The sequence below is a fragment of the Nerophis lumbriciformis genome, linkage group LG04, assembly GCF_033978685.3.
Source record: "Nerophis lumbriciformis linkage group LG04, RoL_Nlum_v2.1, whole genome shotgun sequence".
Lineage (NCBI taxonomy): Eukaryota > Metazoa > Chordata > Actinopteri > Syngnathiformes > Syngnathidae > Nerophis > Nerophis lumbriciformis.
In genome coordinates, this window is record NC_084551.2 from 34,097,501 (window position 1) to 34,112,645 (window position 15,145).

The 15,145-nt window shown below is 41.7% G+C and overlaps 1 protein-coding gene across 3 annotated transcripts in view; it reads right to left on the minus strand.

Moving 5' to 3' along the window:
- hdac9b (histone deacetylase 9b) overlaps positions 1-13,003 on the minus strand; it is a 45,210-nt gene extending 32,207 nt beyond the window's left edge. Inside the window, exons 1-3 of one of the 3 annotated variants that reach the window (XM_061953122.2) lie at positions 12,639-13,003; positions 2,927-3,168; positions 2,536-2,728 (exon numbers count right to left, since the gene is read on the minus strand). In XM_061953122.2, the coding sequence (XP_061809106.1) occupies positions 2,536-2,728; positions 2,927-3,168; positions 12,639-12,747 (544 nt within the window). In that variant the 5' untranslated portion in view covers positions 12,748-13,003. Of the gene's footprint in view, positions 1-2,533; positions 2,729-2,926; positions 3,218-12,638 lie in introns of those variants that run through there. The other 2 variants (XM_061953114.2, XM_072913009.1) reach the window with 2 other exon arrangements.
- Between the last annotated feature and the right edge of the window lie 2,142 nt (positions 13,004-15,145).

Here is a 15,145-nt window from a genome sequence, read left to right on the forward strand (position 1 = left end):
ATTGGGCAACCTCAACTTCATCATTGTGAGGCATGTGCCATTATAGTCTTTAGCATTGTCATTGCCCTGAAATTGTCTATTTTATTGGTGTGACTAAAGTATATACAAAGTAGGTATAGGTTTCTCATTGTATCCCATTGGGTTGAGTTTTTCCTTGCCCTGATGTGGGATCTGAGCCGAGGATGTCGTTGTGGCTTGTACAGCCCTTTGAGACACTTGTGATTAAGGTCTATATAGATAAACTTTGATTGATTGATTGATATATTAAACAGATTTACAACAGATAAAGTAAATTAGATTAAATTATATGGAGCAAAATATACGCTGTCCATCTAGGGCTACAACTGTGGATTATTTCAGTAAACTCTCAATTAGTTTGTTCGATTAATCGCGTAATCGCATAAAACACACGCTATAAGCTCAATGCGTAATTTAAGGGAAAATAGTTAAAACAAGCAACAACATTTTTTGCTCGCCACAACCTTCATTCTTGTTTTCTAATACAGTGTTTTTCAACCTTTTTTGAGCCAAGGCACATTTTTTTCATTGAAAAAATCCCGAGGCACACCACTAGCAGAAAACATTAAAAAATGAAACTCAGCAGCCGATATTGACAGTAAAAAGTCCTTCTCGCAATTGTTGGATATAGATTCAAACCATAACCAACCATGCATCACTGTCACCACCTGTCATATCACGCCGTGACTTATTTAGAGTTTTTGGTGTCTTCCTGTGTGTAGTGTTTTAGGTCTTGTCTTGCGCTCCTATTTTGTTGTTGATTGTCACGTCATGTACGAATGTACTTTGTGGACGTCGTCTGCTGCTCCACACGCTGTAAGTCTTTGCTGTCGTCCAGCATTCTGTTTTTGTTTACTTTGCAGCCAGTGCAGTTTTAGTTTTGTTTTGCATAGCCTTCCCTAAGCTTCAATGCCTTTTCTTAGCGGCACTCGCCTTTTGTTTATTTTTGGTTTAAGCATAAGATACCTTTTTACCTGCACGCTGCCTCCCGCTGTCGTCTGTATATTGTGATCATAACAAACCATATTCCTGACTTCTACAAAGCATTTAGCTACCTGCTGCCACCTACTGATATGGAAGAGTATTACACGGTTACTCTGCCGCGCTCTAAACAGCACAGACACACAACGGCATATTATTTCCGGTTTATAATTACTGGTTTGCAAAAAATATTTTTAACCCAATTAGGTGAAAAGACAATCTCCCACGGCACACCAGACAATATCTCACGGCACAATAGTGTGCCACGGCACAGTGGTTGAAAAACACTGTTCTAATAAATGCACATCATCAACATTGAAATTGTCCATTTGACATATGTGCACGAGTTATTTTTGTTTTTAATCTCCGCTGTTTGCCACAACACAGATCACTGACCAACACAGTACTGCTCTCAATTAAATAGATAGATATATAGTACTTTATTGATTCCTTCAGGAGAGTTCCCTCAAGAATTGCACTCTACTGCAGCAAAAACTACCAGAATGTTGTTTAAAGTTACGGGCACTCCATGCGATGCAGGTTTTTTAATTGCAATTACTTACGCTCATCAAATGATTAATCAAAGCAACATACTATAAATCTTTTTTTTTGTAATCCATTAAACCAGGGGTCCCCAAAATAAGCCTCGCGAGAAGTCCCAAGTTAAAAAAAAACGTTATTATTATTTTTTTTAAATCTGTCCTTTCTAATCCCTTTTCTACCGCTTGTTACTCTCGGCGTCTCCTCGCCGCTCAGGCAAATCATATTGTCTAAAAATGCATTTTCCCATCGATAATATACCCTATTTTTCGGAGTATAAGTCGCACCGGAGTATAAGTCGCACCTGCCAAAACTGCATAATAAAGAAGGAAAAAAACATATATAAATCGCACTTGAGCCCGGCCAAACTATGAAAAAAACTGCGACTTATAGTCCGAAAAATACGGTATATATATATATATATATATATATATGCCAAAATTTAAGTCAACATTTTTGACTCGGTAGCCGCATTGGGTTTCTGGAACTCGCTGATGAGTAGCTGCTTCTGGATCTGCTGCTGCTTCTGGATAAGCAGGAGCTCCTGCTGGAGCTGCCTCTCCCAGAGCCCCGGTTCCGAGCCCAGCCAAATTTTTTTATATATATATATTTATATATATATATATATATATATATATATATATATATATAATATATATATATATAGCTCGGCACCCGGCCAAATTTTTTTAAACCCAATGCGGCCGCCGAGTCAAAAATTTTGGGGACCCCTACATTAAAAGTTGCAGACCTATGTCCAACTTTTACATCATTGCATATGGCCACACTGCTTATGAAATGACTACTGTAGTTATTGAAGTACACACAATTTACAGTAAAAAATAGGCTTAAACATTTTGACCAAAATAATAGCAGCACATTACACCTTCTCTTAGGTTATGAATACAAAAATACTAAGCATTCTAATTTTGGAATCCTCATGGTTCCTTTTGCCCCATAAATGACTCATTGTCCCCCTTGGTGTCGAGCTCTTACTCTCTCTGGCGCGCTCTTTGGCCCGAAGGCTCAAGCAGGAGATGTGCTGCTCTCGCCGATGTCTCTCCAGCTCTTTCTCCTGCTGGTTCTGCTGCTGGTTCTGTTGGAGCTGATGATTCTGCTGCTGCTCCAGACGCCGCTCCTTCTCTGCCAGCTCCTGCTGCTGTTTCACAGACTGGAGCTCCTGCTGAAGCTGAGGGCCCAGCACACCGTGGCTCAGTAAAGTATGAATGATGTGCCGTTATTTAGCTTGGCTTAGTATGTTGCTGTGATGGACAATTTGACGCTTGTCTCTAAAAACACTACATTATTGAGCTGTCTCTTTTTCTCAATGTTCTAGTATTTCATGCTGTTTTGTTTTGAGCGCTCTGATGTGCCACTAAACGCCCACCTTGAGGTGTTCTTGGAGCTGAGCCTGGTGTTGACGAGTTAACTTCTCGTGCTGCTTCTGGAACTCGCTGATGAGTAGCTGCTTCTGGATCTGCTGCTGCTTCTGGATAAGCAGGAGCTCCTGCTGGAGCTGCCTCTCCCAGAGCCCCGGTTCCGAGCCTGGCCCCAGCATCCTCAGGTCTGTCCGTAGGTCCAACGGAGACAGAGGTTCCACGACCAGCGGCACTTCTGACTTTATCTCCACTGGGTTGCAAAGAAAGAGAATAAAGAACAGGAAGTCACTACCGGTCATGTGACACAGGTGGTGGAACACCAGAAATAAACGTAAACAAGGATGGATAGATGGATTGAACTACAACAAGTATCAACAAGAGCAGGGGTGTCAAACTCATTTTAAATCAGGGGCCACATGGAGAAAAATGTACTCCCAAATGGGCCAGACTGGTAAAATCACGGCACAATCACTTAAAAATAAAGACAACTTCCGATTTTTTTTCTTTGTTTAAATATAGAACAAGGACATTCTGAAATTGTACAAATCCTAATGTTGTTGGGGTTTTTTACACTTACGTGTTGCGGTTAATAGTATTCTATCTTTATTTGTTGTTATTTATATTGTCTGAATAAATTATGTGATAATGTTCATCAGTCAAATCATTGGTGTTAGTTTTCAATCTATCAAGATAAAAAAAAATTATATCAAAATCAAATTACAGTATGTTATTTATGTAGTTTGATAATTTTCCTCGAATTATCATGTGGTTTATTTTGTACATATGTAGCATAATCTACAACAGGCCTGGGCAATTATTTTGACTCGGGGGCCACATTTAGAGAAAACAAATGTGTCTGGGGGCCGGTAAATCTATTTTTAGGAACACTAATACAAAACCTCACAATAATGTCTGATTGAATGCTAAAAACGCTATGACAGACCGCCTTAAAAAACGTAATGGAATTTTACATGTTTCTACAAACGATAAAACACGGAATATTGACAAAATATGAATGTTACACCCCCTTTCGATCGACATATTTTACAATAAAGTGAAACGCAACAAAAATGCAACAAACAGTGAAATATGAACGCGAAGGGTACAAAATAAACCCACCTACAATCTGATACATCACTAAGCTCTAGAACTTTGTTGTGAAAATCTCCTTCCGCGTCTGTGGAAACGCTTCCCGCCCACACTGCTTGGTGCCTCGTCTGAGCTGCTGTGACGTAAATTACCATAGTAACTAATTAGATGATCATAGTAATTTATAAGATTACCATAGTAACTGGTATATCATCCAAAAGCGCAGATTCCAACCATTGAAAGACTTAGTATACTTGAAGACTTGCGGTCATTAGAAAACATCACTGCACATCATAATGGCAGCTACAGTTTCCATCTTAAAGATCTCAAAAAATTATTTGGGAATGTCCGGCGGGCCAGATTGAAAAGCTCAACGGGCCGCATGTGGTCCCCGGGCCTTACTTTGCCCAGGTCTGATCTACAACGATACAAAGAATCGCTATTGCGACATCTAGTGGACACATTTAGAACAGCTGTTTCTTTCATTCAAACATTTCAGGTTCATTTTTATACTTAGCAAACTCATCCCGCGGGCCGGATAAAACCTGTTCGCAGGCCTGATCCGGCCCTCGGGCCGTACATTTGACACCCCTGAATTAGAGGGAGGAATGGGAGGAGAGGAGTAAGAACTGAGAGGCACAGCTTTCTCTCATGTGAACCTGCAATTATAATAGTTTCTAAAAACAAACACTGGATCGCATCCGGCAGCGTCTACTGGGAGCAGCTCCAGTAGACCCAAAGGACGCTTGGCACGGAGCGACGGCGTGGTCATTTTGAATTATTTCTTTATATACCATCTTCTGTCTGTTGTAATAAACAAATGACATGCAGCCCAAGTCTGTGGAAGTTTAATCATAACAAGATCTGTTAGTCATTGTTGGTATTTTTCAAAGGGACAGGGCATCCCTTTGGTCTGATACAGTAGCTCTCTGTATCCTCCGGAGGATGGACATGTGTGTGACCACTGCAGAGGATGCTGGCTCCCATGAGGATATAGTCTAGTTCAGGGGTCGGCAACCCAAAATGTTGAAAGAGCCATATTGGACCAAAAATACAAAAACAAATCTGTCTGGAGCCGCAAAAAATTAAAAGCCATATTACATACAGTTAGTGTGTCATGGAATTAAGAGGACTTAAAGGAAACTAAATGACCTCAAATATAGCTACAAATGAGGCATAATGATGCAATATGTACATATAGCTAGCCTAAATAGCCTGTTAGCATCGATTAGCTTGCAGTCATGCAGTGACCAAATATGTCTGATTAGCACTCCACACAAGTCAATAACATCAACAAAACTCACCTTTCATGCACAACCTTAAAAGTTTGGTGGACAAAATGAGACAGAAAAAGAAGTGGCATAAAACACGTCCTAGAAAGTCGGAGAAAGCTATACATGTAAACAAACTACAGTGAGTTCAAGGACCGCCAAAATTAGTAGGACAAAACGGCGCTCGCCAAATACTCGAATCAGTGAAGCATGTTTAATATAAACAGTGTGCTTTGTAACAGTTAGGGAGGTTTGTGTCATGTTTGTCCTCCTACAGAAACCATATTAAAACAAAAATAGATTTTTTTTCCCTCATCTTTTTCCATTTTTCATGCATTTCTTGAAAAAGCTCCAGAGAGCCACTAGGGCGGCGCTAAAGAGCCGCATGCGGCTCTAGAGCCGCGGGTTGCCGACCCCTGGTCTAGTTTAAAACACCGTTCCCTTACTTCAGCCACACGGAATAATCAGTGCTTGCATAAAATCGGTTTTGAAATTGTCCGAGGTAAAAACCCGCCTCTGATCTTTGACCAGAAAACGTCCGGTTCAACAGGGATTCGAGCATGGAAGTCACCACTGATCGGCTTTGTCCAAAACGTCCTGCCAGATTGATTTATGCGCCTTAGCGAAGGTGATGGTGATGTAACCGCCAATGAAGGGTACACACACACACACTGCCTGGGCTGCTGCAAAGTGTTTTGACGCAGGAGAAACATTCAAACCTACCGTACTTGAAAATCCTGAAGCTGTGGGGAGATTTATAGAGTGCATTCATCGCCCTAATGTTCTACAGGCAGGATGTGGCAAACACACACACACACACACACACACACACACAGTAAAGTCTATCACCTGTTCACTGGAGCTAAGGGAGAAATCTGACACGACTGCCTTTTTACATTCTTGTTGCGATGCCATTATCCGGCATCGTACATTTTAATGAAGCTTTTAAAGCTGTCAAGTAGGCAGCATCTGTCCATAACAGCCATCGTTAATCGGCAGAAACGCCCTCATGCTCCCTGTGACTGGGAGGCATTGGTTTGTTTTGTTTTTCTCATACACCGCCACCATTCCGTGCGTATGCGGCGCCGCTGATTATAAATAGCAACATAAAAGCAAGTGGCGCAATCCTGGTCTGTGACAACCCCCACACCTTAGTATCCACCACCCTAACTTGCTGCTGTCATAGCAACGGCAGCTACGTAATTACACCCCGCCACCACCGCCACCGACAACACCACCCCATCTTGCAGATACGGAGTCTCGCCGCGTGTCATCTCCTGCCTGCTGTGGCAATGTGACACACGGACTATTATATCAGCGCTTATAAAAGAGCGGCGTCCCCAGCACGGAGAGGCACGATTAAAAAGATGACAAAAACCCTCTGACACAAACACATGAGAGAATGGTGAGTGATAACTAGACTTAAAAGGAGGTTCAAAAGACTGAAGACAGCCAGCGGGGACTCCTGGGCTGTGGTGTTCTATAAACAGCTCCAGTGAAATGACAGCGAAGGGCAGCAGCTCAGTAGGCATGGGAATAGGTACCTGTGGATCAGACTCCTCTCCGATGACAAGGAATATTCATCTTGGCGTGTAAGTGCTTGACAAAAGGACTCCCTTGTAACAGGCACTGTTCCAGGAACAGCCGTGAACCTGTGAACCGTTCAAGGACTCGGCCTGACGCCGCCGGTGCTACTTCTGCCTAATGGTGCTAAAAATAGCAACAAAAACACCTGCTGGCTGGGAGGACTCGAAACTGTGATATCTAATTAATCTCATATTTCATTCCCTGCCCCGACTGCGAGTGACATTAAGAATATCCACTTTGATTGCCGCGTTAAAACAGAGCCTCCATCACTATTTCTCAGATAAGGGAGGAAGACGGAGGCGGGAGTGTGAAGGCTTGAGGCCACGTTTGATAACCGAGGCTGAGCGAAATGGCCCTTGAGGAAACCACAACAGCCTCATGCACCCTGTTCTATTCTCGTACACACTGCGTCCACAGAAATAGCACCGAGCGGAGCTGCGAACTTGAGAGAAAATGAGATCTTTAAGGTACGGCGTGATGAATTTTGAACATATTTTATGACTGAGATGCTTCACCGGGTGCTGTTTGATCAAAAAAGCACGCACGCATAAAATCTGCGGCTTCTGTCAAAGGAAAAGAATCCGTAGGCAGACAAGAATACCGTAGCGGCAGTTAACAGGGTTAAATATAAACGCTTTTCTGAGCACAGGCTTAATATAGACAAAGCGCGAAAGACTGCCGCGTTTGTGAGGCACCCAGCTTAATTTAACGCAAGCAAAAATAAAAACGCTGTGTCGCGTGCATGTAATGTTCAGTTCATTAGCACTAAGTCTAATGCTCCCAAATTGGTACAATTCAGAGTCCAACCACAATTTTTTAAAAGACAAAACAATGCCAGCAAATCTTGCAAGACTTCAGCTCAGTAATTAGAATTTTTTTTTTACATCAGCCCAGAAGTGTACCAGTGACTACAGCTTCCTAAATAATTAATAGGGGACATCTTGTTGACTCACTTGTCTTCACCCTTACCAGCATTGTGACTTCTTTTTTTTGGACTTTTTTTCATTTATGTGAAACACTTTTACCGTATTTTTCGGAGTATAAGTCGCACCGGAGTATAAGTCGCACCTGCCGAAAATGCATGATAAAGAAGGAAAAAAACATATATAAATTGCACTGGAGCCCGGCCAAACTATGAAAAAAACTGCGACTTATAGTCCGAAAAATACGGTACTTTGTACTATTTTACTTGATTCAAGATTTTAAGTACCGGTATACGAATACATGCGTAACAATTTGTTCAGTAATTATTTTTTCTGCGGATCGAACCCTCGCCCTCTGCCACAAAAGGAAGGAGACTGTAGCATTTTGCAAACATGAGTGAATAGAATAGTAAAAAAAAAAAAAAAAATCTGCTATTTTATACTGTCATTGGTGACAGAGCAATGAAGAGGCTGGGAATACATTTGGTGTAAAATTGACATTTTATCAACTATTTTTGATTCTCACCTTAAAATAAACAAAGTGCTTCCTTTTTAGACTCAATCAATCAAAATATAGCCCTTAATCACAAGTGTCTCAAAGTCACAATGACATCCCCCTAATCTAAACCCACATCTCGGTAAGAGAAAACTCAAAAGACCCCAGCTGGGGAAAAAGAAGAAACCTGGAGAAGAAACAGCAGCTTTAGGGACCGCACTACAGGATGATCGGCTGCAATGGATGTCGAGTGGGTACAATTGTTGAATTGCTAAATTAGTAGACAATGTGGGAGTCCAGTCCATCGAAAATCCAACAGATATTGAGGGATATTCTTCTGGGCTCAAAATTTTTGTTACTAAATACGAATCCGTTTTTCAAGGGAAGTTTGGCAACCCTACTAATGATGGTAAAGAGGAAGTGTGATAATAAACAGATATGGAACAACATAGCTTTAAAACTAATTTATTATCAATTACATATACCGTATTTTTCGGACTATAAGTTTTTTTCATAGTTTGGCCAGGGGTGCGACTTATACTCAGGAGAGACTTATGTGTGAAATTATTAACACATTACCGTAAAATATCAAATAATATTATTTAGCTCATTCACGTAAGAGACTAGACGTATAAGATTTCATGGGATTTAGCGATTAGGAGTGACAGATTGTTTGGTAAACGTATAGCATGTTCTATATGTTATAGTTATTTGAATGACTATTACCATAATATGTTACGTTAACATACCAGGCACGTTCTCAGTTGGTTATTTATGCCTCATATAACGTACACTTATTCAGCCTGTTGTTCACTATTCTTTATTTATTTTAAATTGCCTTTCAAATGTCTATTCTTGGTGTTGGGTTTTATCAAATACATTTCCCCAAAAAATGCAACTTATACTCCAGTGCGACTTATATGTTTTGTCCCTTCTTTGTTATGCATTTTCAGCAGGTGCGACTTATACTCCGAATAATACGGTATATATTCCTTTTACAGAGTTAATGTAAATATTAGCAGCTAAAATGTGAAATATAAAGAATTTAAAATCTGCACAAACAAATGGCACATGATTACTGTCCTCTAGGTTAACCTAAGATAGGTTACTTTATTGGTACCCGAAGTGAAACTTGTTTTGCAACCAGCAGGATTTGGACATCCGTTAAACATAAAGGAACAAGTAAGATCTTAAACATGCAATACAAAGACTTACAATAAAATCATTAGGTAAGATTATAAAATGTAAAGGTACTCAAAGTTACCCATGAAAAGGATCAGATATAAAGTCACAATCAGATGAATTTAGGCTAGGCCTGAGTAAAGTAAAGTACTATAAATAAAATAATAAATTGCACAAAATGGTATTGTGTGTTGTTACATTCTATTATGGCAGCTGGGACCAAACTGTATCTGCACTGTTTTGCTGTTATTGTTCCCAACTCTCTATTACAATTACAAATGTCGGTACTGAACTAATAAAGGGAGTACTTTTGCTTTATGGTAGTTTTATTTTGTTTTGTCATAAAGTGGTCAACTTCTCGTTACAATTTGTCTTCAGAAAACTGATTGTGTTGGACTTTGGGGGCCACAATGACTATAAATGTTTTGCCGGATTAGATTGAGGCGCCTCCAGGTTGGCTGGGAGCACCTGCACATGAAGCGCTGGTAAACAAGATATTTATGAATGACAGCCCCTAAATGTGTTTTTAGCACCAGTGGGAGACAAGCACCCGGGCCCATGCCCAAATTCCTCCCTGAGCGGCGATTGGGTGACTCACAGCCCTTGACCGCTGCAGTGTGAACTGCCAGTGTCCTGAAAGTGTTTATTTCTCTAGTCCATTTGCGTAGCGTGAGTCTTGCTCTTGGTTACAGCGACAATCACGGCCCTAATTTGAGATGGCTGCTTGAAATAAAAGGGGCTTAGCCTGAGAAACAAGCCATTCATAATATAAATATCCCACACTGAATAGAAAGTGCAAAGCTCTTTTCACACTCTCAGTTTGCCCTTTTGTCATTAAATGCAGGGATAAAAAAAGTATATGCACATGGAGAAACAAGTAACAAGTAGTGTTCAGAATTATGTTTTTTTGTTTTTTTTACAAGAACTCTAGTCAGCAAATCAAGTGCAATCGCAATGTAAATGAATGTTTTGCAATGTAATCCGTTACAACCTTCAGACCATCATCACACCAGTTGCATTGCTGTTAGGCGCATTTTACCCATTTTGGATGTTTTTAATCACCTTTTGAGCTCCCGTTGTGTTGTATCTTGCCTGAGATGTTTACCGATCTAAATCTGACTATATAAATAGAAGCAAAGACAGAAGATGTTCGACACGGGGGGGGAAATAAGCTGATCCTTGGGCCTGCAATGTGGCACTGCATCTCTAATTAAGTGCCTTGTTATTTTCAGCAACTGGCAAGTCTAAAGCAGGAAATGGCACTTTATTTTTAAGACACAGGCTTGTCCTTGCAGCTGAGCCAGATTTGAGACTTGCAGGCTGTTTGTGAACAAAGAGAACTGACCCAAATCCCCTCACTCGGGACAGGGGTCTGGTCGTCTCCTGTTCTGCCGTCAACAAACAACAACTCACAATGGCCCGTCCCTTTAGTATTAATGCAAAAGGAATGCAAAACTCGCAGAGTCTTTGACAGTAAAAATAATTTGTAAAGTCTTCTAAACATTATCAATAGTAAATACATATTCCATTGGGTCATGCTCATAGATCAATCACCAAAAATCAATTATACCTGAAAAAAAATCACTAGCATCCTTTGGAAATAAAGACAAAAATGGCAAAAACTAATGAAAAATAGTCGGTAATTTTTTTTCCTGATTTAGTCGTGACCACTTCAAACACACTGCGATGAAACATGACGAGCCACACAAGGAGGCTTGTTAGGAAGACTCTTTATTGTCTGCAAGGTTCCTATTGATGTAGGCTTGAATTATATTTTGCGCCGGGCGACTGAGATAATTAGTTTCCGACAGTAGGTGGAGAGCTCATTCGGTTGAGTTTTTGTCTGACGTTGCAAACACACATGCCCTTTTATTTTGCATAAAAGGTTATGGTGATTTCCTTGAAACAACAGACCTCTTACTCAACTGACCCCAAACACCTGGGACAATGTCCACTAACCTAACATTCAGAGCACATGACCCTCAAGCCCGTATTAAATCCGCCCTGACTAATTAAAGCAGCACCTTCTGAACAACAGATTTGTTTTTCTCTACACGTTTGCCATAAAGCGAGAAGGACAAACTCAACAGACAAATGAGAGGATTCTATAAATATATGTTCCAAAGCACTGTTATATCAGGAGCACGCCAAGATGGAATGATAACGCACAGACCGCCTAATCTTAGCAGGCTAATGCCATAAGCCGAAAATAACTCACCTAAGAATAGCTGACCCACAGAATAAGCAAGGAGGCTGAATTCAGTTGCTCTGTGCAGCCGTTGTTTTCCTCACAGGCCTCGCACACACACAGAAAGACAAGAAGTGTGACCAGGCGATTTATGGACAGATGGAATGTTTCATCCTCCCATCTTACTTCTAAATGTGTGCAGCTCGTAGCCTGCAGTCCAACTTATTCCATACCAAAAGCATAATGTTGTCTATTCGCAGTCTTCTAATCTGCTCCAATTCAATTAGATGAACTAATCTGCACTTTGTCATGACAATGGTTTCACTTCAACTCCTAACTGCTATTCAAAAGCCATTCAAACGTTTCATCAACAGCCAGATGCATGGCAAAGTGACTCATCCATTCACTGAATAGTCATTCAGATTTGAGTCAGCCATTGTACGTTTATAATGTATGTTACTGGCAGAGCAAAAAATAGAACTGTCTGTGGTAAATGTCCTGAGAGAAACCTTTGAGATGTACCCTCAGCATTCCTCTCACACTATTTCCACTTCCCTAAAAAAGTGCACAAAAACACAACAAGCCGTTCGTGTTCTCTGTGACTCATTTCTGCCGGCTCGAGCGCAGCAATGGTGGCAGAACACTTCCTCCTTGTATTGTTTGCTAGAAAAACAACATCGTATCTGACACACTTTGTTACGAGACACTGATGGACAACACACAAGATTAAATACCTGGAATCGGGAAGAACTGGCTGCTTCCTACCTCTAAGCTCAGCTGAGAGTTGTCTTTGCACACGCAGAACGAGAGACTGGCTGAGTCCAGAGTTGAGAGTGTGAAAGAGAGGGAGCGAGGGAGAGAGGCAAACACACGGAGGATGGACGAGCGTGTGAGGCTGGAATGCACCAGCAGGAAAAGGGGTGGGAAATGATCAAATCAAAGACTGAGATTCCCCCAGGCAGCACAGCTAAAAAGGCTGCTCACCTGAGTTGTTCACGTTGTGCATCCTGCTCTGGTTGGGGAGCGTCTGGGCTCCGATGCGGTCGTCTGTTGTGGAGAAACTTGACTCGCTCTCGTAAATCGTCTGCAGCATACTCCACTTAGCGCTCAGGTCGCATGGCACGCCGTCACAGAAAGAGCCACCCCTATTGCCACCCGGGGGAGCGACCGCCACAACAGCCTTCCTCCGCCTTCCTCCTCCGAGAACAGCGCTCTCACTGGAAAGCAGGAGCCCCCGCGTTCTACGCAAGGACTGTTTGCCTTCTCTTCTCAGCAAAGTGTCAGAGAGGAAGGAGCCTGCAAAGGCGAAGCAGAGTTGCCTGGCAAAGCCGTGTGTACTGTGTGCACTGAGCGTCTCGCAAAAGGGAGCGATGCAAGCCGGGGAGGGCGTGAGCTTCATTTGCATGTGAATCAACAACTGCGTGGCCCACAGGTGACAGAAATAGAACAATAGCCAGCCCTGGCTAAAAATAGGTCAGGCAAGGCGCGGGGATTGGAGCAGCATTGATGCGTTTAAAAATACCACACCAAACACAGCTGTCTTCTACAGCTCCTGCCAGAAGGCATGTCTCTTGACTCCCCTCTCTGCAGATGGAGGCTTGATTCCTCCTCCCTTTCTCTCCTTTTTTTCTGTTACTTGAGTTGTTCAGCATGTCTCACTCGCTCCCTATTTCTGTCTTCATTTGTTCTTGCAGGTACCAGAGAGACAGGATCCCTTGTTCATGTGTTCATCAAGTGATTCATACAGCTGCTTCTTTCATGTGATTCACAAAAATATAGGTTTTATTTTTAAACAGTGTATTTTTCTTTTCCCCGGTCCATATCGGTTGATGGAGCGGTAGATTCTGTGCCTTTTCACACAGTAAAACATCCAAGCCAACCAAAGAACTCAAGAGCGCTCTCTGCTCTAATTGTCAGTGTTGGATGTGAGAATGCAAACAGGAAGAAGTGTTGGTGTATGGAGTGGTGAGTATATCTATCCTTTGTCAAAACTGGGATGGTTAAATCTGCCAGCTGCAGCACAAGACAAATGACCAGACCACTGGCTAACTAAAAGACGTGTTCAGAAGCTCAATACGCACATTAAGATGATTGAAACAATTTGGTGCTCGGTTTTCATCCCTCCGACCAAAGTCAGCAAACGCCTGATTATCTGATGTCATTTACAAACCCCGTTTCCATATGAGTTGGGAAATTGTGTTAGATGTAAATATAAACGGAATACAATGATTTGCAAATCATTTTCAACCCATATTCAATTGAATGCACTACAAAGACAAGATATTTGATGTTCAAACTCATAAACTTTTTTTTTTTTTTTTGCAAATAATAATTAACTTAGAATTTTCATATGCTGCCAAAGTAGTTGGGAAAGGGCATGTTCACCACTGTGTTAAATGGCCTTTCCTTTTAACAACACTCAGTAAAGGTTTGGGAACTGAGGAGACACATTTTTGAAGTGGAATTCTTTCCCATTCTTTCTTGATGTACAGCTTAAGTTGTTCAACAGTCCGGGGGTCTCCGTTGTGCTATTTTAGGCTTCATAATGCGCCACACATTTTCAATGGGAGACAGGTCTGGAATACAGGCAGGCCAGTCTAGTACCCGCACTCTTTTACTATGAAGCCACGTTGATGTAACACATGGCTTGGCATTATCTTGCTGAAATAAGCAGGGGCGTCCATGGTAACGTTGCTTGGATGGCAACATATGTTGCTCCAAAATCTGTATGCACCTTTCAGCATTAATGGTGCCTTCACATATGTGTAAGTTACCCATGTCTTGGGCACTAATACACCCCCATACCATCACACATGCTGGCTTTTCAACTTTGCGCCTTTAACAATCCGGATGGTTCTTTTCCTCTTTGGTCCGGAGGACACAACGTCCACAGTTTCCAAAAACAATTTGAAATGTGGACTCGTCAGCCCACAGAACACTTTTCCACTTTGTATCAGTCCATCTTAGATGAGCTCAGGCCCAGCGACACCGACGGCGTTTCTGGGTGTTGTTGATAAACGGTTTTGCCTTGCAAAGGAGAGTTTTAACTTGCACTTACAGATGTAACAACCAACTGTAGTTACTGACAGTGGGTTTCTGAAGTGTTCCTGAGCCCATGTGGTGATATCCTTTACACACTGATGTCGCTTGTTGATGCAGTACAGCCTGAGGGATCGAAGGTCACTGGCTTAGCTGCTTACGTGCAGTGATTTCTCCAGATTCTCTGAACTCTTTGATGATATTACGGACCGTAGATGGTGAAATCCCTAAATTCCTTGCAATAGCTGGTTGAGAAAGGTTTTTCGTACACTGTTCAACAATTTGCTCACACATTTGTTGACAAAGTGGTGACCCTCGCCTCATCCTTGTTTGTGAATGACTGAGCATTTCATGGAATCTACTTTTATACCCAATCATGGCACCCACCTGTTCCCAATTTGCCTGTTCACCTGTGGGATGTTCCAAATAAGTGTTTGATGAGCATTCCTCAA